We start from the raw sequence: 25,402 nt of genomic DNA on the forward strand, positions 1-25,402 counted from the left end.
CCCTGGCCATGGCAGGGGTGTGAAACAGGATGGCCTTGAAGGTCCCTTCCAACTCCAACCATTCCATGATGCTGTGACTGATCCCACCATTTAACGCACTGCTGCCCCAGCTGCTCCCCAAGCCCTGTCCAGAGACACCCCCCGAGAAGGAGGATGAGGAGTTCAGTGGGGACACGCAGGGCCCGGGCTTGGGCTCGAGGCTGGAGGAACCTGAAACCCCTGAAGGGGCTGGGGGTGGAAGTGGCTCAGCTGCCAAACTCCCCCTCATGCCCGGCTCTGGGGGTCGCGGAGGCCGCGTGTCCATCACCAGCCCCGGCCGAGCCGGGCTCTGCGTGTCCCTAGGGCACCCCTGGAAGGGAGGGGACCCCCGGGGCCCGGCTGCACGTTTTCCTGCAAAATGCCCGGTTTTCCCGTCCAGCCAGCGGCCGCACACCCCGCGCCCGCCACCTAACGGCCACCGCCGGCGGGCACCGGGATCGGCACCGGGATCCGGCACCGGCGCTGGGGTCGGGGCACTGGCAGCGGGACCCGGGTGTTGGGCACCGGTACCGGGATCCTGGCACCGGGATCTGGACACTGGCACCGGAACCCGGGCACTGGGCACCCGGCACCGGGATCCGGGCACCGGCACCCGGCACCGGGATCCGGGCACCGGCACCTGACACCGGGATCCGGGCACCTGGCATTAACACCGGGATCCGGAGGCTGGGCAACGGTACTGGCACGGGCACCGAGATCCGGACTCCGTGCACGGGCCACTGGCACTGGGCACGGTAGCGGGCATCGGGCCGATCCCATCCCTTGTGCCCCGCAGCTGGAGTGGCATCCCCCGAATTCCCGCCTGCACCCCCGGACACCCCATCCCTTCACCCCGCCGGTCCCCACCTGCCCCCCAGTCCCCCTTCGGGCCGATGCCACCTGGGTTGCGAAATGCCCCGGTGTCACCGGGGATGCGAGACCACTCAGGTGCCCGTCGCGATGCGACACACATCCATCACCCTAAACCCCCGTGGTCCCCATGCCGGTGGGCACAGCCCCCCCGTCCTCCCCCACCGCCTGCCTTGGCAACTGCCCCCCTCTTCCAGCTTTTTTGGCAGAGACGCTCCGGCTTGGAGAGAGCAGCAAAGAATTAAAAAAAAAAAAAAAAAAAAAAAGGGGAAAGGAAAAAAAAAACCCTCCCCGAGCAGCCAGCCCAATCGGCGGGAGAGGCTCGTGTGTGTTTGGCCTTTCCTCATGACGTAGTGTCCTGTGCCTCTCCCCCCCGCTCCCTCTCCTTTTCCCCTCCCTCCTCGCCCCCCTCCCCTTCCCCTCGCATCCTTGGAAGCAACAATTAAGCAGCTCTGGGATAAAACACACAGCCCGCGGGAGCACGGGGGCATTGCTTCAAGAGATGGCAAGGCAGGCAGCTGCACCCCTCCTCCCCGGAGTCCTCCTCCTCCTCTCCATCCTCCCGGCTACTCAGCAAGGAGGTAAGGAACGGAAGGCTCCTTCCGTAGCCCGGCCAGCGCTTCGCTCCGGTCCTGCGGGGACCCTCCGCGGGCACCGGGGCTGCGACATCCCCACCCTCCGGGCAACCCCTCGCCTGTCCCATGCCTGCCCCGGCTGCCCAGCCCCGAGCAGGGACAGTCACCCACCTTGCCCTACCTCCCCGAGGGTGGGTGGGCAGGCCCCGGGTGCCACCTCTGCCGAGGGCTCTTTGCTCCCCAAACCGACAGGTGGTTTGTGCCATGCCCGGGTGGGACGGGATGTCACCGAGGGTGGTGACATGGGGCAGTCGGTAACGGCACTGCTGCACCAAGCACTTGTCGGGGGAGGCTGCGAGGGGTGTCCTGGTGAGAGGCTTGGGGACACCAGAGGTTTGGGGACATGAGAGGTTTGAGGGCATGGAGCCTAGGGAATATGAGAGGCACGAAAGGCTCAGGAACGCGCAGGCAGGACACCAGGGGTAACTCCCATGGGACTTAGAAGTGCGAGGGGCTGGGGGAGGTGTCAGCTGTCACCCCGCGGTGCGATGGCAGCGGGAGCTCAGGGCGGTGGGTGGGTGGCAGCATCCCGCAGTCGCTGTGTGCGAGCGGCTGCTCAGTGTGTGGCCGTGACAGCCCCGGGGCTGCTGCAGCTGCAGAGCGGCTCGACCCACCCCAACCGCGGGCTGGGGGTGCCAGGGGGCCCTCACACCGCCCTCATCGCCCTTGTGCCGCCAGCGTCGGGTCCCTGTCCCAGCGCGGTCCCAGCGCTGTATGACAGCTCAGCCCAGGCTCACGCAGGTGTGGCACACGCAGCCGGGGCAGGCAGGTGACAGTCCAGCGCAGGGCTCTGTGTCCCAGCCGTGTGACACAGCCCGGCCAGCGCAGCTGATGCCTGCCCGATGACCAGCCCCTGTCTCGGCGTCAGAGTGGGAGCTGAGCTCCCACCCAGGCGGGGAGAACAGCTGAGCACAGATTCAGAGCCCCCACTGAAGCGGCCAAACTGGGAAGAGGGCTTTGAGGAGGCGACAGCACCACCAGGGAGGGGACAGTCACCTCCGGAGAGCCGGGTGATTGTGCCAAGGAGAGCGTGTGATGGGCAGAGCCACCATCGGCCACGGGATCGGTGCCGGGGCTGTCGTGCAGGGCTTGTTGGACAGAGAAGATTGAGGACTGAAGGAGGAGAGGGGGCAGGATACTGTGGGCAGTGCCAGGGCTGGACGGGCATCAGGGCAGCCACAGCCACCTGTCACCAAGGGCACAGCCCTCAGCAGCTCCATCTGCCCGTGCCCTGCAGCTGACGGACACCAGCCTCGGGGTGGCCCCGGCTGCACAGGCAGTGGGACCCCAGAGCCTGGAGCTGCCTGGGAAGTCGAGCTGCTGTTGGTGCCTAATCCTGCTCAGGGTGCTCGATGGGATGTGCTCAGTCCCGGGCACTCTCCACCTCTGGCAGTGAGAGAGATGTGGCTTGCTGGTCCCGGCTGGCTTCGTTCTGACCCTTCAAGCCATGGCCAGCTGGGACCATCTCTGGGGGAATTTGGACCCTGGGTAAGACCCTGCAGCAGTTCCCGAGGAGTTCGGGACTGTTGGCCCCACTCTGGGCCCCGGCTCAGTCCCCAGGGGTGTTTGCTGGTTTGGGAAGCAGCTCACAGAAGAGGTGAGCTGACCCTGCAGATGGTCCCAGTGCTGGTGGGACAGGCTCTCCCATGGAGGACTGAGCAGTGCCTCTGCAGCCTCACCCCTGCTCCTGCCAAGCCAGCCCTTGGGGACAGGGCTGGCACAGAGGCATGGTGGCATGGTGAGGGGGGATACCGGGGTGCTGGGGATGGTCAGGGCCATGTTCTCCAGCACCAGCTGCCAGTGCAGCTCCAAATCAGCCTGGCAGGAGAGGGAACCCTGAGACATCCCAGGGTTGTGGGATTCATACCCAGGCTGTCATCTCAGAGAAGTGGAAAGGGGCTGAGCTGGCAGCACTCAGGAAACGCCCAGCAGCAGGTCAGGATCAGCCCCTGGGGAGCAGAGCTGTGCTGGCACTCTGGGGATCTTCTTACAGGTCACTGCAGGGAGAAGGTGCTGTGATTCCCTAAAGATGCCAAGTGCAGCCTGTCCCAGCATCTGGATCAGGGCATCCATCCCTCAGTGCTTCCATCCATCCCTCAGTGCTTGCTGTGTGGAGCACAGGGGATCCCCCAGCAGTGACACCCCCAGAAGGGATAAGAGGGGCCCTGGGGAGGTCCCAGCCCTGCAGGCTCTAGGCCCACAGGGAGCAGCTCGAGTGGGTGCAGAGGGGCAGGCACTGGCTATGGTAGCACCCAGCCTGGGTCTCTGGGGACCCTCTGAGGATACCCAGGGTCCCCAGGATGGGGCTGGGATGGCATCTCCCCTTCCCAAGCGGACCCTGGCCTGCAGGGCTGCTCCCTCCCCTCACAGCTGGCAGGGTGCAGCTTGCCCGCCAGCGCTCGGAGATGAAAGCTGGAGCTTCAGGGGGGCTGGAGAGGAGCCAGGCCCCGGCAGCAGCCCCCCCGCTCCCCCGAGCTGCTACCAGCGAGCTCGGCCCGGGATGCAGCACAGCTTCAAAGTCGCTTGGAGACTGAATGTTTCCATAACTTTCTCCCAAGAAAAAGAAAACAGCGGAATGAGGGAAGAGGGGAAACGTTGGTGGTTTTGCACTGAGGCTCCTCCGGGTGCCCATGGGCGCAGAGAGGGGGTGAGGTATGAGGCTGTCCTGTGCTGGATTCTCCGTCCTGGCCTTGGTTTCAAAACCTATGGAATAGAGAAATCCTCTGCATTTCTGCCTTGTGAAGGGAGCTGCAAGCATTGGTGCAGATAGAAACGGTGCAGCCGATCCAAACAGGATCGGAAGCAGCTCTGGCAGCGGAACAGTGTGGATATCCACACCTGTGGATGGAGCTGTGGGGGGAAAATGTCCCGTTCCCATAAACAAGGAGACTCCACACCAGATCCTGAGCACCTCCATGGCTCACACCTTGACACAGCTGGGGCTGCACGAGTGGCTGTGAATTCTCTGGTCCCTGGATTGAGAAGCTGTCCCTGGGGTGGGATGCAGGCTCACAGCCAGCCCAGCCCTGGAGACAGGCTGGGAGCCCAGGAAAATCCCCTTCCCAGGGTCCTGGCAGGCTCAGAGCAGAGGCAGCACAGAGCTCCTTCAGCGCTGGGAAGCTGCTGACTCAGTCTCCCCTCCCCTGATGTGCCAAGGCAATGAGTGGAGAGGACAAATGGGAGCACACAGACCCCAGACTGGGCTGGGGGCTGCTGGCCCTGAGGCTGGGCAAGGACAGAGATGGCCAGAGAGTGACGGCCAGAGCCCAGCGTGGTCACGGTGTCACCAGTGTGTGGGCTGTCACCAACACCTGTGCTCGGTGGTGCTGCCAGGGGGAGGGACTAGAGGTGCTGGGGGGATCTGTAGAGGCCCCCCAGCAGTGCCTGCACCAGGGAACAGCCCAAGGCTGGGGGGAGCTTGTGAAGGAGCATCTGGGTCAGTGCAGATCTGGCTGTGCCTGGCAGCAGAGCTGGTCAGGAAGAGCTCCTGAGGGAAAGGTTTGTCCCCCTAAAGCCACATGGCACCACCGCCCATCCCGCTGCCTCCGGGCCATCCCGTCTCCTCCTGCCAGGCCTTGCTGACCTGCCCCCCGCCCACCTCCTGGTCTGGGCAGGAGCAGCAGATAGACCAGCACAGCCTCTGCAATCCTCCCAAATACGTCCAGGCACAGAGCTCTGTCTCTGGGATGGTGCCTGGGGAGGGGACAGTGGCAGTGTCACCACAGTGGGACCCTCCTGGCAGGACCCTCAGTGCCTCAGGACGGTGGTGATGATGATGGTAAAGGGATGAATTTGGCAGCTGTGGCTGTAGGCAGGTGACACCTGGGCATTTCTGTGGTCACCACACCACAGGGATGCTGTGAGAAATCCTTGTCCTAGCTTCCTTGGGAGTCTCCAGCAGTGGCACAGGGTGACAGAGGGATAGAGAAGGTCAGTCCGGGTCACCCCAGCACTAGGGACCTTACCTAGTTTTGGGGGGCTGAGGCCGGGGAGTATGATGGGAGCTGAGCAGCCCCTCCCGGGTGGGGACAGTCCCTGGCTGTGCCACGGGGTCCCTGGCCGTGCCCGGCACTGGCTCCCAGCGGCAGCAGGGCTGGGAGGGAGAACTGGCGCTGAGCGGACGCTTGGAGTTTGTTGGGAAACAAGGCAGGAGCTGGAGTTGTGTTTTTCCAGGCTGGGGGGGCGGTGTGGGCGGGGAATGTGCCGGGAAAAGGAGCCGTTCTGTCACCCCCTGGCCGGGAAAAGGAGCTGCTCTGGAATCCCCTGGCCGGGGCCGGGCCGTGCCAGAGAGCTGAGCACGGGTCCCCTCCTGTCCCAGGGACACTGGCGGAACCTCGGGAGGGGCTATAGGGGGGCGCAGGCCTGAGGCTGTGCGATGGGTCCTGGCACGGCTCCTCCCCCTGCTTGCTGCATCCCCAGCGATGTCCTGTCCTGCCACCGAGCTCCAGCATCTCCTGAGCACGCACAGCCCGACACCCCTGTCACAAGCGGGGGTGTCCTGACACCCCGCTGCGTCCCTCTGGGGGGCTGGGCATCTCTGCCAGGTGCCCAGGGTGGAAAGGGCACGTGAGCAGGGTCCAGGGGACACCCTCATCCCTGCCACTGGTGGGGCACGGGGTGGGGTACGCCCCCAGAGCTTGCCCCACATATGCGATGGAGATGTGCAGCACAATGTGCTCTACCGTGCTGTCCCAGCCCTGCCAGCTGCCTGCCCACCCTGGGTGCTGGCACTGCCCTGCCAGCCCCTGGGCATTGCCCAGCCCGTGGTGGTGCTGCCAGGGCTGCACCCACTTCCTGGGCCTAGGGAGGCCACTGCAGGTCCTCAGGTCCCAGCCAGGCCCCCACAGGGTCTCCAGTGCCCCCTGAAGTCCATCCCCTGTGGCAGTGCAGACACCAGGGCTGGCTGCAGCTCCCCACGGGGACTGTGGCCACGGCAGCCCCCCTACACCCTCCTGGCAGCCCCTCTGCCTTGCTCTGCCCTGCCAACCCCACCATAACCCCTCCCTGCTGCCAGAAGAGGAGCTTCCCTCTGCACTGCAGCCCCCTCGTGTCCCCAGCCCACCTGCAAGTCCCCAGCCCACCCACGGCCCTGGTGGAGCTGGGGGGCCAGCCAGGGGGGCAGCCTGGTGGCCTGCAGCAGACATGTGGCACTGCCAGCATACAAAACAGCCAAAAAATTTTCTTGTGGCCTCTGAGCATGAGCTGAGATGCCCTGGGAAGTGCTGGAACCTGGGTGGTGGCCTTAGTGTCACACAGACAGGCAGGGGGACACTGGGGGGTTCCATGGGTCTCAGCAGTGTCCCCCCAGTCTGTCACCCCTGTGCCTGAGCTGGCTGTTCCCATTGGCACCTCGGCAGACAGGACACACCCAAGGATCCTTGGGGAAGCCCCAGAGGATGCTCAGGCGTGGCTGGGCCCATCAGGGACTGTGGGGATGGACTGGGACAGCCCCATGTTCCTGGCCATGCCCAGACCCATCTCCCAGATCCACGTGAGGCTGCAGGGGATGGAGACAGCCCTGGCTGTGGGATGAGGCAGGATCTGGGAAGCAGAGCTGGACAGCAGCCAGCCCCATGTCCCTCCCTCCTTCGCCATGCAGGCCAGGTCCTGCTGACACCTGGGTCCCAGCTGGGGCACTCCGAGCCCTGCCACCACTGTCACCCCGGGCAAACAGGGATGCAAGGGAAGGCAGGGACCTGCCCTTGAGCTCCACATCCCAACTTCTCTGCAGGGAGCAGCAGGGGAACCAGGAGGAGTCCCCTGCCTTCCTGCCTGGATCTCTGGGGGGATTTTAACAAGGGTCTCTTCTCTTGCAGGGGTTCCTGGTGCTATCCCGGGAGGGGGAGTCCCAGGAGGAGGCTTTTTCCCAGGTAAGGGGGCCCAGGCACCTTTGGGAGGGGGCACCTGCAAGGACGGTCAGGTCCCTGGGGGGTCCTTGAATGCCTTTGAGACACCATGGAAGGCTGAGGACCTGCCAGCCAGGATCAGGTGACATGGGGACATCTTGTCTGGCTGCTCACCATGGACTCAGCATCAGCCCCACAGTGCTGGGACACAACTGGGTGGCAGTGCCAGGCTTACCCTGGGGGCCTCTTGCCCAGGGCTGGCACCTACACCCTGCCCAGCCCTGGCCACAGGAGGTGCTCAGAGGTCATAGTCTGTCCCCAGATTTTCAGCTAAAATCCTGGGGACATGTCAGGGGATGGCCCATCCCCTGACACCCGTGTGAACCTCCCCAACTCCCCACGGACCCTCGGGAGCCAGCTGGGTGCTGGGTGCTCCCAGGGCAGTGCTCAGACTGTGCCCTTGCTTGCAGGTGCTGGAGTTGGAGGTTTGGGAGCAGGTGAGTGCTGGGACCCCCTGGCAGGCTGGGCTGGGCTGGGGAGAGGGCCAGGATGCCCAGTGGATGTGCCTTGTTTGGGCAGGGGGTCTGCCACGAGGCTGGCCCTGTCCCACGTGTGCCCTGCCCGGGCATGCTCAGAGGGAGGATGGCTCTGACCCCTCTCCCTCCACTCATCTCCCCTAGGACTCGGGGCTGCAGGAAAACCTCCCAAACCAGGTAAGAAGCCTTTCCCTGGCTCTCACCACCTCCAGGCCAGTGGCTGGGACATTTCCCAACCACTGCTGCCCTCGTGCTGCTTCCCCGTGGCTAAGGCACACCCAGCCCTGCCCTGCCACACTAATCCTGCCACAGCCTCTGGGAGCTTCCCTCCCACACTCCGCTTTGGCGCTGCCCTCTGCCCCCAGCCCCCCAAACCACGCTTTGGGGGTGCTTGCTGCCTGTAAAGCTGCGTCAGAGCTGCGGGAGGAGATGCAAAGCAGGAGACAGTGTCCTGGTGGGAAGCTGGCAGTGCCTCCACCTGCCTGCCACTGGGGCCAAGTAGCTTTTGCAGAGGCTCCTGCAGCCCATGCTGGGCTTTGCCTGGCCTAGGAATGCTGGAGAGAGGGGACATCAACAGGAGAGAGGGCAGATGCTGCCAGGAGGATGTGCAGCTGGAGGACACCGGGCCTGGGGCAGCAGGGACTGAACATGCAGCACCTGGGGCCAAGGGAAATCACGGAATCATAGAATGGCCTGAGTTGGAAGGGACCTTAAAGCCCATCTCAACCCACTCCCTGCCATGGGCAGGGACACCTTCCACTGTCCCAGGCTGCTCCAAGCCCTGTCCAACCTGGCCTTGGACACTGCCAGGGATGGGGCAGCCACAGCTGCTCTGGGCACCCTGTGCCCGGACCTCACGACCTCCAGAGCAGAGAATTCCCTCCTAACAATGAATCTAAATCTCTCCTATTTTGGTTCAAACCACTCCCCCTTGTCCTGGCACTCTCTGCCCGGTGCCTTGATCCCCATGGAGAGATGCTGCTTCAGGCAGACCCGGGGGTCCCCTCCGTGCCCACCCCAGGGGTCCCCACTGTGCCCCGGGCAGGGGCGCCCCACGCCCCCGGCCCCCCGAGCTGGCCCGGCCGCGCAGTGGGAGCTGCAGCCCGAGGCGGGGGCCGACAGCCTCCGTTTGCTCAGATTTCAGCTCGTGGAAAGAAAAACAAGGCCCTTTATTTCGGCATAATTAAAACCAAACGCGGGGCGGCTGCAAGGCCCAGGCGGAGCGGTGTCCGCGCCCGGAGCCAGCGGCTCCGGAATTTGCGCCTGGAGGGAGCGAGGGCTGATGAGCCCCAGATGTTGGAAGGCAGCGCTGGCCGGAGACCCAGGGACTCATTCCTCAGCCATAAACATTTTGGTTCTGTCCCCTTGTGGCCCGGCAGGATGGGGGTGGGTGAGGCAGAAGGATGGAATGGAGGACCCAAGTGCTGGCGAGGACATTTGTCACCATCCTTGCGCCCGTCCCTGGGCTCTTCTCCCATCCCCACGGTGCCACAGGAACCCCTCTGTCCCTGGCCTCTCCTCACCTCACCCCCCTTCTCTTCCTAGGGGTCGGAGGACTTGGGGGGGTCGGAGGACTTGGGGGACTTGGTCCCCTTGGCCTGCAGCCAGGTGAGCACTGACCACTGTCCCCCCCTGCTCCGGGCCATCCCCTGGGTGATGTCCCCAGAGACCCACCTTGGGGACAGCACATCCCTTATCCCCATCTCCACAGCTCTCCAGAGAGTGCTGGGTGCCTCCCATCCAGGCTGGGTGCCCTTCCCAGACCTGAGGGACCCAGCCACCCAACAGGCAGCCCTGAGGGCCCTCAGCATGATGGCATCAACGACAGTGAGATGACCCCGCAGGAGAGGAGGCACCTGGGGTCCCTGCAGGGCCAGCAGCAGAGGGACAGTGCCTGCAGGGGGTCAGCCAGGGCCTCCAGGGGTGTCAGCACCCACTGCAGGACTGTCAGGCATTGTGTGTGCCAGGTGGGATGTGGATGGGAGCGTGAATTTGGGGGATGCAGGACAGGGCAGTGCCTGCTAACGCCACCTTGCCCAGCCTAACGCCAGCCACGCAGCCCTGGCACAGCCACAGCTCACTGGCCCCTGTGCCCACCGCGAGGAGAGGACACCCTCTTGGCAGCTGTTTTTTGGGGTGCTGATGCTGGCTGTTCTCCCCACAGGTGCTGCGGGTCTGTTCCCCGGAGCTGCCTTCCCCGGGGGGGTGTTCCCGGGAGCCGCCTCGGCTGCGGCGCTCAAGGCTGCTGCAAAAGCTGGTGAGTGCTGGGGGGTCTGGGCAAGGTGGGCCTGGGGCTCAGGCAGCCCCCAGGGACTCCTGGTGTCCCCTGGGCATCTGGGCCAGGACAGATTTCCCCTGGAGCTGGGGCTGCAGGCAGGAGCTGATGCTCTCACTGGGCTCCCCAGTGACTCAGAGGGTCCCAGGCACGGGTAATTGGTCAAACCTGAGCCCCCAGGAGCACAGACCACAGAACTGCCTGGTCCCTGTGCCCAGTATGGGGGACCCACCCCTGGGACTGCCTCACGGTATCCCCTTCACCCCCTAAGGGCCATCCTGAGTTTGCCCCTTCTCTGGCACCGTTGCAGCCAGCTGCAGGTACACCCCTCTTCCCAATGCCCCCAGGTGCTGGCATTGGAGGCGTGGGTGGAATTGGTGGTCCTGGTGGCCTCGGGGTCTCCACAGGTAGGAAATACCCCTCGCTCCCAGCAGAGCCGAGCCTGGGGCAGAGCTGTCCCCGGGGTGGGCAGGAGTCGGGCCGGGGCTCAGGGGTCTCTGCTGCCCGCAGGTGCCGTGGTACCGGGCGCGGTGCAGCCCGGCCTTGGCGCGGCAGGGAAACCCCCTAAAATACCAGGTAGGTGACGGCCCCGGCGTCGGGGCCGGGGCGGGGAGCGATTCTATCCGGCCCCTCATCCCTGAATTTCTTTTGCCTGCAGGTGCTGGGATTCCTGGAGCTTTTCCAGGAGGCGTGCTCCCCGGCGCAGGTGAGCTGGGGGTGCCCACCCCACCTCAGCACCCCAACTCCGAGGGGGTCCCCACCCTGCCAGCGGCACCCCAACTCCGAGCGGGTCCTTGCCCAGTGCCAGCACCCCTGTGGGAGAGCACCCTGGGCTGCTGCCTGCCTGGGTCCTGCTGCTCCCCACAGCTTCCAAACCCCTTGGCTGAGGCTACAGTGACATTTCCACCCTGCCAAAGGCACAGGGGGACCCGGCAACTCCATCCCATGCCAAGCTTGGCGGGAGCAGGCAGCACCAGCACTGGGAGAGGAGCTGGCACAGTCACCAGGGCTAGCACGAGGGAAGGAGGGGGAGGAGGTGGCGGGAGAGAGGAATTCCTCAGTGCAAAGTAATTTGGGGGAGGAAAACTTGTGAAAACAAGATGTTTCAACACTGTCCGAAGCATGTTGCTGGTCAGGAATGTCTTTTCCATGTCTGAAAATGTTCGAGTTATAATGAAAGACATTTGTAAGAGGGGAAAAAGAACCCCAAACCAAAAGGAAATTCAAAACCCAAAAATCCAACCCAAATGATTCCAAGGCACTGTCTGGTGCCCTGGATGGCTTGAGAGCCCTGTCTGGCCCCAGGCCACTGAGCATCAGCAGGGCAGAGAGCACTGCCGAGGCCTGGCTTTGCTGTCACCAGTGGGACCCCTCTTGAGTGCCATATTCCCTGCAGGCTCCCAGACTGTTCCACAGGCAGCTCCAGGCCTGGAGCAAACCCCTCCTGGCAGCTGGAGGTGCAGGCAGCTGGCACAGGGTGGTGCCAGCAAGCCCCCAAGGATGAGGGTGCCATGGGTGACAGGAATTTGGAAGCTGGGTGTGGGGGTCTTGGGTACCAGTAACATCCCCAGTGAGGCCCCAGCTCACCCCTCCGGTCTCTGCTCCAGGTGTTCGCTTCCCTGGCGTGGGAGTACTGCCTGGAGTCCCCACTGGAGCTGGAGTCAAACCTAAAGCCCCAGGTAGGTCCCCTCATCCCCTTGGAACATTGGGTTGGTTCAGGGCTGGCTCCAGCTCGGCATCCCAGCCCAGCCTTTGGGATCAGAGCTCTACAGGCCATTTGGCAGTGAAGCCAACCTACTGCTGAATCCACTTAGGTTAGTTTGGGCCTCCAGGAGCAGCCCAGGGCTCACATAGGTGTCTTTGTGTTTCCTTTTAGGAGCTGGAGCCTTTGGAGGAATCCCTGGTGAGTGTCCTGTCTCTCTTGCCTGTCCTTCTCTTCCTTCCCAAGCCTCTTCCTCATAGCCATGGTCTCCCCACACCAGAAGATGCCTCAGGGCTTCCCAAGCCACCCACTCTCCTCTGCCGGGGTGCCCTGGGGCACTCCCCTCCCTCTGGGACTGGTGGCAGCTGTGGCGCGGGCTCCAGGTGAGAGTCTGCTGTTGGTTTGCAGGACTGGGAGGTTTTGGAGGTCAGCAGCCCGGTGTCCCTTTGGGTTATCCCATCAAAGCTCCTAAGCTCCCAGGTAAGCTCCACAGCCAGCAGTGTGGCTTTACTGTGGGTGAAGGAACCCCAGCAGTCAGGAGAAGGACCCACCGTTCCCCAGGGATGAGGCACGGTGCCCACAGGTCCCCTGGATCTGGCAGTGCCTGTGCTGGCCCAGGGACAGCAGGACAGAGCCTGGGGCTCTGCTGTGCCCTCCTGTGGCACCCCACGGGCAGCTCCTGGGGTGATGCCTCTGTTCTTGCCCCGCGCTCATGTGGATGATGCTGTACCTCCCTCCAGCTGTTGTAAGGTAGGAAGGATCACGTTCTGGGGACACACCTGGGCCAGACCACCCTGGGATGTCCTGGCCAGCTCCTGCTGGCACAAGGCACAGCCCTTGCAGGGACAGTCTGGTTTCTGTAGCTCCTGGGGATGGGCGGGGCATTCACCTGGGTCAGGTGTCCTGGCTCAAGGAACTGTAGCTGAGGCTACAGTGGGGGGCTCCAGGCAGATCTCTGTCCCCAGTGCCCACCTGGACAGGGCTCAGCCCCAGCCCAGGTCAGCCTGGGGGAGCTCAGCACCCCTTTCCCAGCCTGGGTTGCTCTGGGCACCTTCCCCTCCCAGCCCTGTGCCAGGTGCCAGCTCTGCCTGTCCCCAGGCAGCCGTGCCCACTGAGGGACAGTGGCAAGTTCTGTGCCCTCCAGGGGCCATGCTGCCAGCTGGCTGCTCCCCAGTGCATCCCGAGGAGGAGGGCAGCCCCATCCAGGCAGGGCCCCCATCCCTGGGGGTGCTGGGGAGTGCATTGGAGATCCGCAGGCATTGCCCTGTGTACCCAAACAAGTTGCTGGAGGCAGGAGAGCCTCAGCAAGAGGAGCCCACCCCATGAGGCACATCCCAGCCCAGCACATCCCAGCCTAGCTCCAGCCCCAGCAGCTCTGCTGGCTTCCCCCCAGCAGGGCCCATGGCCACAAGCAGCAGCAGGGATCCTGGCCCACTCCTGTTTCCTGCAGTGGAACAGAGTTATGATCCTTAAGGAGACTCGGCCCTGCTGCCTGTGGACCTCGTCTAGGTCCCAGCCCCAGGATAGGGACCAGGACCATGGGGGTGTCTCCAGACCTTCCTGGGGTGCTGGGAGATGCCAGTTTGTCACCTCCGAGGGCTCAGGGCTGGCAGTGCAAGGACAGACTGTGCTGCTGGCTGTGGAAGCTCTTGCCTTGATGCTGTGGGTGGATCCGGGGCTGCCACACGTGGGCTGTCCCCTGCCCTGTCCCAGCTGCAGTAGGTCCAGGCTGAGAGGGGAAGAGAGGACAGTGGGACAAACAATATTTTCAGTGGAAAATCATCTCTTTGGATGACTTTCTCCTGGGCTGCCCCCACTCAGGAGGTGGCCCTAGGGTCACCCACCTCACTGGAGGCTCAGTCTGAAGCTGTGGCTGAGGTCAGGGTCCCATTGATGCCGTAGGGATGGGGATCACTCCCCAGTGTCCAGCTATGTTTGGGTGACATCCGTTTGTGCAGAGCCCCACTGTGTGCAGGGCCGGAGCCCCCCTAGCAGTGCTGGTGACATTCCCATGGACACAGCCCCAGGGCAAGGGCTGCCTTCCCATCCAGCTGGGGGTGGTGGGGAGCTGGACTTGGACCCAGCAAAACCCTTGGAGACCCAAGGCCCAATTGGACTTTTGGCCCTTGAAGTCACCTCCATGCGTGTCACCCCTTTCCCAGCTTTAGGGTGAGCAAGGTGCTGATAAGGTGCCCCTGAATAGGCAAGGGTGGCCCTCAAGGTGGGGGACACCTGGCACAGCTCACTGTGAGCATCTGCCCGCCAGCACCACTGTGCTGATGTGGGACACCATGGGATTGCCTGGCAGGATGGAGGGAAATCTGGTCCCCACATGCTGGCTGCTGGGAGGGGATGGAGTCCAGTGCTCAAGGAGATGCTGTGCCATGAGTAATTCCATCCTGGCTGCAGGCAGCCACATCCCCACCCATGGCCTCCTTGTTGGAGGCACCCCCCACCCTGTGCAGCTCGAGGTGTCTCCCCCCGGGAATGTGACAGCCCATGGCCTTGGGCTGCTGCCAGCAGTGATGGGAGCTGGGAACTGCTGGCTGCCAAGCCCACGGTCCCTGCTGAGTCAGGGGCATCCCCGCCATTCCAAGTGCTGGGATCTGGCTCTTTTGCAAGGAGACATTTCCCTGGCCGCGATGTCCCAGCTCATAATCCCTCCCCATCCCTTCACGCCGACCTCCTAGCGAGGTCACGTTTCAGCCGAGGCTCCCAAACCCTGATTCCAATTAAAACCTTTCCTTCGTGGCTGGCTGGGGTGCAGCCAGCTGGGTACAGCTCTTGCCGCGGGGCTCCCGCGGGACCCCTCGCTGGAGCGGGGTCATGGGAGGCTCCTGCAGAACAGCTTCAGGCGCCACAGCCCTCGGCCTGGACTCAGAGGGGGCGGCTCTTTCAGTCACTGCTTCTAAGGTGAGGGAGAACAGCATCTCCTGGCCCAGCTCCAGCATGGGGGTTTGTATCCCAGAGGATTCACTATCACAATGGACGGAGCCCCTGGGCCGGTGCTGCAGGGCCCTGGCAGAGCAGGGCCACGCTGTGGGGCAGAGGGGACAGGGCCAGCAGCAGCCAGGTGCTAACTCCCCCTTCTCTCCTGTCCTCTCCTCTTGTCCTCAGGTGGCTATGGACTGCCCTACACCAATGGTAAGCTGCTCCATGGTGAGTGCTTGTGTCCTCACTCCTCGTGGCTCCACCAACCTCGTGGTTGCCACCGTGACCTTGTGGCCACGGACCCTCGGGGCGGTGTGAGAGATATCCTGATCCCAGGGTGAGGGAGTCCATTGGGGACCTCGTCCCTTGCCCGTGGTGGCTCTGGACCAGCCTGGGAACTCAACTCTCCTGGCATTCCTGGGAGCTGTTAATCCATAGGATATGTCCTGAGCCACTCCAGCTTCAGGCAGGGATGTTTGAACTGGGATCTCAAGTGGGGAGGAGCTGGCTTTGGCATCCCCTTGCATGCTCTGGCGCCAGGGGCAGGAGATCCAAGGGGGCTGCTCCGTCTGTCTCGTTGTCCTTCCCCTAGCCCGTGCCTGACGTGGCTCTGCCGCTGTGCTGTGATTGCAGGCCTCAGGCCCGGTGGGATAGGAGCCGGCCTCCTGGCAGGAAAGGCAGGATACCCCACCGGGACAGGTACACTGGACCCCGCAGCCGCAGGGTGGGGAGTGGCACGGGCATGGCAGGGAAGGGCGCACCCTGTCACCTTGCTGGCCGCGGGACGGGTGCTGGGCACTGCCCGGCTGTCCGCGGACTGCAGGGACAGCCCGGAGAGAGCAGCACCTCCCACAGGAGAGGGGGACGGATGTTGGCAGGAGTGCCCGGTCCCCAGGGTCCCTGTGGGGTGGGGGAGCTGAGGTGGGAATGGTCCCAGGACCTCGGTGGCTCAGTGCCCGTGTCCCTCCACAGGGGTAGGAGCACAGGCGGCAGCAGCAAAGGCAGCAGCGAAACTTGGTAAGTCGCCCTCTGCGGCACAAACACCACCCATCTCCCCAGCAGAGAGCTGCTCCCTGTCCCCCCTCCCTCCGTCCCTCCCTCCTAGCCCCGGGGTGCTGGCTGTGTCCCCGTGTCCCCGCTGACCGTGCTGTCCCTCGCGGCAGGAGCCGGTGTCTTGCCCGGTGTTGGCGGCATCCCGGGAGTTGCACCTGGTGTCGGCATCGGCGGTGTCCCAGGAGTTGGAGGTGAGGCGATGAGAGGGCTCTGCCCTGGGGCTCGGGGAGGGTCTTCTTCCCTTATCCCACAACCCTGACTCTCTCTCCCGCTATGCCGGCAGTTGGAGGACCGGCAGCGGCGGCAGCAGCGGCAAAGGCAGCGGCAAAGGCGGGAGCTTTTGGTGAGTTCCTGCTGCCTCGGACACATCTCGGGACAGGGAAGAGCCGTGCATCGATGCCAGGGGCTGTGTGGCTCCACAGCTGCCCCAGCAGTCCCTACACCATTCTATGGGTTACTCTCCCTGCCCCCTGTCCCGGCTCCAGCAGCTTTTCCAGCAGTGATGAAGGCCTGGCGGCCCCCTCGGGATGCAGAAGCCTGGCAGGGGGCAGAACATGCCCATCACATGCAGTCTCCCCACGAGATGTGGGTTTACTGTGCCCGGTGCCAGCAGGGTGGCCGAGACTTGGTGTCTGTGTCAAGCTGTTCTTCCCTAGCGGGGGATGCTCCTGGTGATGCAGATCTCTGCTGCTTTCCCCTTGGCTGTTCCAGGGGAGAAAAGTGAGGAGCAGATCAAACATTGGAGAATTTAGGGAAAATGTGCCAGCCCTGAGGGAGCTGGGATGTGTAGCCACAGCCTTGGAGGACCCTGGGAGTCCCTAATATCCTGGGTGGCCAGGACCCTGATGGGTGTAGGGAGCTGGGAATCAAATTCCCGAGTACATCCCAGGTACCCTGAGGAGCTGCTTTAGCATGAGTGAGGAGCCCACCACAAAGCTGGTGCCCAAGAGACTCCAGTCACCCTGGGACAGACCATGTCCCCACTGCGGCAGTGAGGTGTTTGTGGGGGGTCTGACTACTCTGCTTCCCTCCTGGTCCAGGGGCAGTGCCCGGAGTTGGAGGTGTCCCTGGTTTGGTACCCGGTGTCGGAGGTGTCCCTGGGGCAGTGCCCGGCGTCGCAGGTGTCCCCGGGGTGGCAGGTGACTGTTCCTGGAGCCCTGTCCCCGTGGCCCAGCTCCGCAGGGCCATGGTGGCTGAGGGTCTGTGTCTCCCTTGTCCCCAGGGGTGCCGTCGGCAGCAGCAGCAGCAAAGGCAGCTAAGTACGGTATGTGCTGCGTGGGGCCCCAGCCCCGGGACCCTGCCCGCCCTGACACACGGGGGTGCCCAGGCTCAGGCTCTCCCCTGGGATCCCTCCTGAGGGGAAATGGGGAATGCTCAGGCCAGCTCCTGGCTGCTCTTCCTGGGCCTGGCTCCATCTGCAGGGCTGGACCTTCTCCCTCTCCAGGGTTTCTCCAGTCTGCCCTGTGGAAGTGAACAATGAGCCCCAATTAATGGCTTCAGCTTTACATGAACTCCTGGATTTTGTACCAAATCCATTTCCAGCAGCTGATCTGTTGCACATTTGATGCCCAAGGCTTCAGTGCTGCCCACATTATATCAGAGATTCGTGGCAGAGTGGCCCCTTCCCAGGGTCACCATCCTCCAAAAATATGCTGGGGTCCAGAAGCACACCCAACTGGGCCTAGCAATCCCTGCCCTGCCCCGCTGGGCTCTCTCCTGGATGAGGCCGTGGATGCTCTGCTCTTTGGGGCACAATGGTGACACCACTGAGCTCTTGCTGCAGCCAGCTCTGTTTTGTCCCCTCCTGTTCCTGCAGGTGCCGGCGTTCCCGGTGTCGGTGTGGGTGGCGTCCCCGGCCTCGTGCCCGGAGTCGGAGGTGTCCCTGGCTTGGTACCCGGTGTCGGAGGTGTCCCTGGGGCAGTGCCCGGCGTCGCAGGTGTCCCCGGGGTGGCAGGTGACTGTTCCTGGAGCCCTGTCCCCGTGGCCCAGCTCCGCAGGGCCATGGTGGCTGAGGGTCTGTGTCTCCCTTGTCCCCAGGGGTGCCGTCGGCAGCAGCAGCAGCAAAGGCAGCTAAGTACGGTATGTGCTGCGTGGGGCCCCAGCCCCGGGACCCTGCCCGCCCTGACACAGAGGGGGTGCCCAGGCTCGGGCTCTCCCCTGGGATCCCTCCTGAGGGGAAATGGGGAATGCTCAGGCCAGCTCCTGGCTGCTCTTCCTGGGCCTGGCTCCATCTGCAGGGCAGGACCTTCTCTCTCTCCAGGGTTCCTCCAGACTGCCCTGTGGAAATGAACAATTAGTCCAAATTTATGGCTTAGGACTAGTCTGAATTCTAGGATTTTGTGCGAACTCTGTTTAGCAGACCTTACAAAAGTTCTGCCACTCAAGGGTTCAGTGTTGCTGCCATTAGGGCAGGGATTCCTGGCAGAGGGACCCTTGCCCAGGGTCACTGTCCTCCAAACTGTGGTGGAATTGACGGTATGTGCTGCGTGGGGCCCCAGCCCCGGGACCCTGCCCGCCCTGACACACGGGGGTGCCCAGGCTCGGGCTCTCCCCTGGGATCCCTCCTGAGGGGAAATGGGGAATGCTCAGGCCAGCTCCTGGCTGCTCTTCCTGGGCCTGGCCCCATCTGCAGGGCTGGACCTTCTCTCTCTCCAGGGTTCTTCCAGGCTGCCTTTTGGAAATGAACAATGAGCCCCAAATCATGGATGTAGATTTAACTGAATTATTAGATTTTGTACCAAATCCATTTCCAGCAGTTGATCTCTTGCAGGATCTGCTGCCCAAGGGCTCAGTGTTGCTGCCATTATGGCAGAGATTCCTGGCCGAGTGGCCACTGCCCAGGGTTACTGTCATCCTAAATGCAGTGGGATGGTGGGATCCATCAGGTATAACCACCAACAAGGAGCTACAGTATGGCCAATGGTTAGGGCAAATCAGCAGGGTAGTCTGGAGCTTTGAACAAGGAAGGAGGCAGAACATGCCCTGAGGTTTCACACTTCATTGGGGGCCCATGTTCTTCTCCAAAACACAGAGTCAGCACTTACCTCGCCAGGTCTCACAACCTTCTCCTTCACTGTCACTGTGGAGCTCTGGGTATCTCCATGAGAAGTCTTGGAAATCTCCACAAGGAATCATGTCCAATGGCAACTCTCCTTTGAGGGTTAAACCACTGATGCCCACTTGGTACCCGGTGTCGGAGGTGTCCCTGGGGCAGTGCCCGGCGTCGCAGGTGTCCCCGGGGTGGCAGGTGACTGTTCCTGGAGCCCTGTCCCCGTGGCCCAGCTCCGCAGGGCCATGGTGGCTGAGGGTCTGTGTCTCCCTTGTCCCCAGGGGTGCCGTCGGCAGCAGCAGCAGCAAAGGCAGCTAAGTACGGTATGTGCTGCGTGGGGCCCAGGGTCACTGCCCTGCAAAACCTGGTGGGATCCTGGAATGCATCCCACCAGGTCTAGCAGCGACACAGAAATTATCCCTCTCCTGCCCTGCTTGGGTCTCTCCTTGAAGTGACTGTGTATGATTTGCTCTCCTGACCACAAATGCAAGACACAGTCAGATGAGGCCCTACCTTTCAGCTGTTGCTGCAGCCAGATCTGACTTCTCCCATCTGGCTCCCTGCAGGAGCTGGCGTTCCTGGGGCCTGAGGCATTCCTGGTGTTCCTGGTGTTCCTGGAGTTCCCGGTGTCCCTGGTGTTCCTGGCGTGCCTGGGGTTCCTGGTGCTGTGCCCGGTGTTGGAGGTGAGCAGATGAGCTGTCAGCAGCTGCTGATGGGATGCTGGCCTCAGCAGTACCCTGACTGTGTCCCTTGTGTCCCCACAGTGGGTGGCCCAGCAGCAGCGGCCGCAGCCAAGGCTGCAGCGAAAGCAGCGGCGATTGGTGAGTCACCACTGTCACCACCGTCACCATCGGCTGTCCCAGGGAGGGAGGAGGTGTGTTAGCACACAGGAGAGGTGGGGACACCCCGGTGCTGTGGAGGTCAGTGGGATTCCTGCTGTGGAGTCTGCCCCCTTGGACACATCCCTGAACCTCTCTGCAGGAGCAGGACGCGTTCCCGGAGTGGGCGTTCCCGGAGTGGGTGTGCCAGGTGTTGGTGTGCCCGGTCTGGTGCCTGGGGTCGGCGTTCCAGGTGAGATTGTGCCCAAGGGATGCTTGGATGTCCCCAGCAGTGCTGGCAGGACGCATTCCTGACCCTCTCACTCCCTGTCCCCCAGGAGGTCCGGCAGCCGCTGCCAAAGCAGCCGCCAAAGCAGCCAAGTACGGTAAGCCGGGATCTCTCTGAGGTTATCCCACATGTCCTGTCTCCTGCTCATCCCCACTCCAGGCTGCTCCCCTGCTGGGGCTGAGGTCCAGCAGTGCCTGGGGTCCCTGGGCGTCGGGGTGAGGGACGAGCTCCCGAATGCGGGATGAGGTTCTGGCTGTGTCAGGGTTGCTCTCCAGAGAGCTGAGCCTTGTGGAATGTCCGAGTTCACCACCTTTGCATACTTTGGTCCATCCATACCCCATTCTGCCCACCCAGCCACACGACCACCTCAGTGTCCGTCTGTCCCCTTCTCTGTCCATCCATCTGTACCTCCTCCACTCATCTGTTCAGTCACTCCACATCCATCCACATATCCACCCATCTATCCACATATCCATCTCACCATCCCTTCAACCATTAGTGCACCTCATCATCCCTCCATTCATCCATCCTGCCATCCATTCAACTACTCCCCATTCACACACATATCTATCTCACCACCCCTCCATCCATCTGTCCATCTGGCCATCCCACCATCCATGTGTCCATCTCACCATCCAACCATTCATCCATCCTATCATTTCAACCACGCCTCATCCAGCCACATATCCATCTCATAATCAATTCACCCACTCACCCTCCCGCCCCCCCCAGCCTGCCATGCCTTCTCATCCAACTCCTTCTACCACGGTTCCTCCTGAGCTGAAGCCCCAGTCCTTCTCTTTCTCCTTGCAGGAGCAGGTGGCCTGGCTCCTGGCGTGGGTGGCCTGGCTCCCGGCGTGGGTGGCCTGGTTCCTGGAGTAGGTGGCCTGGTTCCTGGTGTTGGAGGTGTCCCAGGTGAGGAGGAGGAAGGCAAGGGTGAGGGCAGCCTGGCTGGTGTGGGGGCAGTTCTGGGGGCAGGACAGGCTTGAGGAGAACCTCAGCAGCGTCCCCTGGGGACAAGGCCTGAGGGATGGGCTCTGCCCAGGTTTGCTGTGAGGCCTCCCCAGCGTCTGACCCCCCCTTGCTGTCTCTGCCCAGGTGTCGGAGGTCCAGCAGCAGCGGCCAAAGCAGCAGCCAAGGCAGCCAAATTCGGTGAGTGAGCCTGGGGAGCCCCTCAGGCTCCCTGCCAGCCCTGGTGTGGCACTGACCAGTGCAGGGGATGCTGGGCACCCAGGCCTGGCACATCCTCCCACATGAGCACGGGGATCATGCCGGCTGCTTCACCCCTCTCTCTGCAGGTGCTGGGGTTGGAGGGGTGCCAGGGGTGGTGCCTGGCGTGGGCGGAGTGCCCGGAGTGGCACCTGGCGTTGGTGGTGTGCCAGGCTTGGTGCCAGGGGTGGGAGTACCTGGAACTGGCATCCTTCCCGGGGCAGGTAGGTGCTTTGTCCTGCCCTGCTTGGGGACAGTGGTGGCTGGGAATGCTATAAACCCCAAGCCACGTGAAGGGGTGGCAGGGAGGGATGCGGGTGGGATGGAGGGTGGTGGCACATAAGAGCGGGGTGGGGGTGACTGTCCTAACCGTGGTGTCCTCACTCACTTTGCAGGCATCCCCCAAGTAGGGGTGCAACCTGGTGCTAAACCTCCCAAATTCGGTACGTACCCTTGCCCCCTGCCCCAGGGCCACCTCGGATGTCCCTGGGCACCCTTCTCCTGTGGCCATCGGGGTGCTGACCTCTCTTCCTGTCCCCTGCAAGGCCACTTTGCCCTGATGGCTCAGGCATGGGAGGTGGTGTGCTGTCGCTCATGGGTACAAAGTGCAGCCTGTACCCCCTGTCCTGGACTCGCTGAGGACAGTTTTCTCCTTCGTGTGTCACGCAGGGGCTGAAGCCCCTCTGGGTACTGTGAGATGGGTGCTGGGGACTCCCAGCGTGGGTGCCAGTGCCACCCCAGCAGGTTGGGCAGTGGCTGGGGGTGCTCCGAGCCGGGGGTGCCAGGCTGTGGGGGGACAGGTGTTAATGGCATCTCTCTGGCAGGTGTTCCTGGGGTTGGAGTCCCAGGAGTTGGTGGCCTCCCAGGTAAGTGCTGTCAGGAGCTGAGCCCAGGCAGTGGGGATGCGCAGGCAGAGGGATACTCCCCTAGAGGGATGGAGCTGGAGGGATGCTCCCTCTGGGCATGGAGGGAGCGGAGCTGCCCGAGAAATGATGAGCACACTTGGGAGTGGGTGAGGAGCGGGTCAGACACTGGGGACACTGTCTGTCCCTGCTGGTGCTCACCCTGGCTACTCCTTGTAGGTGGCCTTGGAGTCGGTGGGCTTGGAGTTGGTGGCCTCGGTGAGTGATGCTGGTCCCAGCGTGGGGCTCCCCAGGGCTGGGCTGCAGGGAGCAGCAGCAGCAGCAGCAGAGTGCTGGCAGAGCCATGAAAAGGAAAGGGAGTCTGTGGGTCACTTCTGTCCCCTCCCAGTCTCACAGTACAATCCCACCCTGCACTGTCACTGTTCCCTGTCCTGTTTGTCATCTGCCCTGTTCCCAGAGGGTGATCCAAAGGGATTGCCATTGTTGAGCAGGAGCTGAGGGCCATAGCCCCAGCCTTGCCCATGCCATGGGAACAGGGGATGGTACTGCACCCTGTCCCCAGCATGTGGAGATGCAGGTCCCTCCTAGGACCCTCTGGGCCCCTCCTGAAGGGTCTGGGTGCAGCCCTGGGGCAGTGAGTCCGGGCAGGGGCTGCACTGGTGCCCCCCTCTGACTTAGGACTCTTGTATCCAGGAGCTGCTGGGAAACCTCCCAAGCCAGGTAAGGGACAGCCAGAGGGGCTGGAGGAGTGACTCCAGTCCCTGTCCCCATCCACATTCCCATGGCTGTGCTCACGCTCCCCACCCTCACTGGGGCTCACCCACCTGCAGGTTTTGGTGCTGGGGGGCTGCAGCCAGGTGAATGCTGCAGTTTGGGGCTGGCGTGTGAGTGTGTCCCCTATCCTGCCACACTCATCCCTGCTTGCTGTCCCCATGCTGCTGCCATTCCCTGCTGGGCACATGGCTGCCTGGGAGAGCACTGGGAAGCCAGAGAAGTGCCAGGGTGGGGACGGCGGCTTTTGCATCAGCTCCTGTTCCTGGAGTAAGCAAGGGATCGCAGCCAGGCTGTCCCCAGTCCACGCTAGAGTGGCACTGCTGTCACCGGCTGTCACGGGCTGTTGCTTTCTCCCCAGGCGCTGGAGTTCCCGGCTTCGGCGTATCACCGGTGTTTCCAGGTACCACCGCCAGCTCAGCACCTGAGCACACACCCGGGGCCTGTGTCGGTGCCTGGCCAGCTCAGGGGACACGGCCACGGGCCCGCGAGGGACCCCGGAGGCTGGGCTCAGCCGGGGGGGCTGGCCTGGAGGGGGCGTGGGGCAGAGAAATGGGGGTGCCCCGTGCATGCTGAGGGCTTCGTTCTCCTTTCAGGTGGGGTCGGCGGCCTGGGATTCGGTGGTGAGTATCCATTCCCGCCGCGGGGTGTTTTGGGGTGGGGGTGCGTATCCCCGCGGGGGTCCCGCTCACCCTGCTCTGCTTTCCCGCTGCAGGGAAGCCCCCCAAGCCCTACGGAGGAGCTCTGGGTGCCCTGGGCTTTAGAGGTGAGTGCGGTGCCCCGCTCGCAGGGGCCGGTCGCGCCCCCGCGCCTGTCGCATCCCTGCGGGGCGCTCCTCCTGCAGGGAGGGCTGACCCGCATCCCCCGGGCAGGCGCGGGCTGCGCGGCAGGGAAGTACTGCGGCAGGAAGCGGAAGTAACGCTCCGTCAGCGATCACCTCATGAACTTTGGTGCTACTGCATGGTCCAGAATGTAAATCCGAAGCAAAGCTGAGACACCCTCTCCTCAAGCCCCGGACCCCCCCGTCCATCCCGGGGCCGCGCCCGGCCCCGCGTTCCCCGGAGGGACCCCGCGTTCCCCGGCAGCGTCCGGCCCCCCCGCCCCTCGGTCCCGGCAGGGAGCGCGGAATAAACTGCGGGGAGCAGCCGTCCCCCTTGGTGCTATCGCTCTCTGCGGGATTTGGGGGTGCTGGGCTGTCGCGCTCCTCCCCAGCCCCAGAGCTGACCCCGGGGGGGACACAGGATGAGGGGCACCCCACATTGGAGGAAGGGAGGGAGGGAGGGAAGGGGATGCCGGCGGCGGGGCTGTGCGGGGAGGGATGGCCCCGTCAGCCTGGCCCCCGCCCCAGTCCCCGCGCTCCCCCCGGTTTTGGGGGGGCCGCGGGCAGGAGGGGATCAGTCCCTTCACGTTGCTCACTTTGCTATAACTGGGTGGGACGCCCTATACAGAGGGGCTCGCTTCTGACAGACTAATAAAGGACAAGTTTTTAAAGGATTCTGGCTCCAACCTCTGTCCATGTCCATGACTCCTCCCCGTGGCGGTGGCAATGATGCAGGGGTTCATCCCAGCCCATGGCACTGCACAAGCCTGGAAACGTGCTGGGTCCTCACTTCAGGGCTGTTGCTTGTTCCACTGCATGGTCACAGCCCTGGGACACACGGGAGGGGTGAGGGGACAGCTTTGGCCCTAGGGGTTGCCCGTGCCTTTCCCCATGGTGACAGCTCAGGGTGTCTGGGGGCAGTCTGTGCCCTGGCCTGAGAGGTGTCGGGGACATCTCTGCCCTGTCCTAGTGTGCCAGCCTCAGAACCCTTGAAAATGTCTGTGCTCTGACTCACAGTGGGAGGCTGGGGGTACAGGAAAATGTCTGTGCCTTGTGCCTTGGTGACAGCTTGAGGACCAATGGGGCTGTGCCTGCCCTTGGTGACAGCCCAGGGGGTGACATCCATGTGCCATCCCATGGTAATAGTGTGGGGAATGAAGAGGACATCCGTAACCTATCCCACAGTTACAACCCCAGGATTCAGGATGAGGTCCATGCCCTTGCCATGGTGGTGGCCTGGGGATGCAGGGAGATGTCCGTGCTCTATCTCGTGGTGACAACGTGGGGAATGAGAGAGACACCCATGTGATGCCCCACGGTGACATCCCAGAGCAAATGGGGACACCTGTGCCCTGATCACAGTGAGAGCCTGGAGCACGTGGGGACACCCGTGATGGCCAGTAGTGGGTGTGGCGACAGCCGTGCCCTGCATATGGGGCTGGCCTGGCGCAGCTGGGGACACCGCGGCATGTGGGGACACCTGTGATGGCCAGGGAAGGGTGAGGACAGCCCTATCACCCCGTGAACTGCGTCTCCCCCCGGGCCCGATCGGGCACCCCCAGCCTCGCCCCGCCCCGACCGCGACCATTCATTCCCAGTGCCTCCCGACCACGCCCACCAGGCCACACCCATTCTGAACCCGCCCCCTGACTCGCCCCGCCCAGTCCGCCCCAGCCCCACCCCGTGCTCCCGCGGCCCCGCCCCGCCCCCGGGCCGC

At 63.5% G+C, this 25,402-nt stretch overlaps 1 protein-coding gene across 1 annotated transcript; it reads left to right on the forward strand.

Annotated features, from left to right (window-relative positions):
- Positions 1-1,307: 1,307 nt before the first annotated feature.
- ELN (elastin) lies at positions 1,308-24,348 on the forward strand. The gene is made up of 37 exons (XM_041484913.1): positions 1,308-1,469; positions 7,340-7,393; positions 7,840-7,866; positions 8,050-8,082; positions 9,451-9,513; positions 10,070-10,162; positions 10,528-10,587; positions 10,691-10,756; positions 10,839-10,886; positions 11,788-11,859; positions 12,057-12,083; positions 12,291-12,362; positions 15,000-15,026; positions 15,447-15,512; positions 15,786-15,830; positions 15,977-16,057; positions 16,150-16,209; positions 16,907-17,005; positions 17,089-17,130; positions 17,683-17,756; positions 19,050-19,113; positions 19,197-19,238; positions 19,506-19,598; positions 19,680-19,736; positions 19,897-19,986; positions 20,072-20,119; positions 20,836-20,937; positions 21,121-21,174; positions 21,321-21,455; positions 21,627-21,674; positions 22,056-22,097; positions 22,314-22,352; positions 22,788-22,814; positions 23,227-23,268; positions 23,462-23,488; positions 23,581-23,631; positions 23,738-24,348. The coding sequence occupies exons 1-37, from the start codon at positions 1,391-1,393 to the stop codon at positions 23,782-23,784; spliced, it is 2,196 nt and encodes a 731-aa protein (XP_041340847.1). The 5' UTR covers positions 1,308-1,390; the 3' UTR covers positions 23,785-24,348.
- Positions 24,349-25,402: the final 1,054 nt, after the last annotated feature.

The sequence above is a fragment of the Pyrgilauda ruficollis genome, unplaced genomic scaffold (assembly GCF_017590135.1).
Source record: "Pyrgilauda ruficollis isolate IOZ18807 unplaced genomic scaffold, ASM1759013v1 scaffold69, whole genome shotgun sequence".
Taxonomy (NCBI): Eukaryota; Metazoa; Chordata; class Aves; order Passeriformes; family Passeridae; genus Pyrgilauda; species Pyrgilauda ruficollis.

Coding starts and splice junctions, on each gene's coding strand:
- ELN (XM_041484913.1), top strand. CDS start 1,391: ATGGCAAGGCAGGCAGCTGCACCCCTCCTCCCCGGAGTCCTCCTCCTC. Junction 8,083..9,450: donor AGGAAAACCTCCCAAACCAG/GTAAGAAGCCTT, acceptor TTCTCTTCCTAG/GGGTCGGAGGACTTGGGGGG. Junction 19,987..20,071: donor GCCTGGGGTCGGCGTTCCAG/GTGAGATTGTGC, acceptor CCTGTCCCCCAG/GAGGTCCGGCAGCCGCTGCC.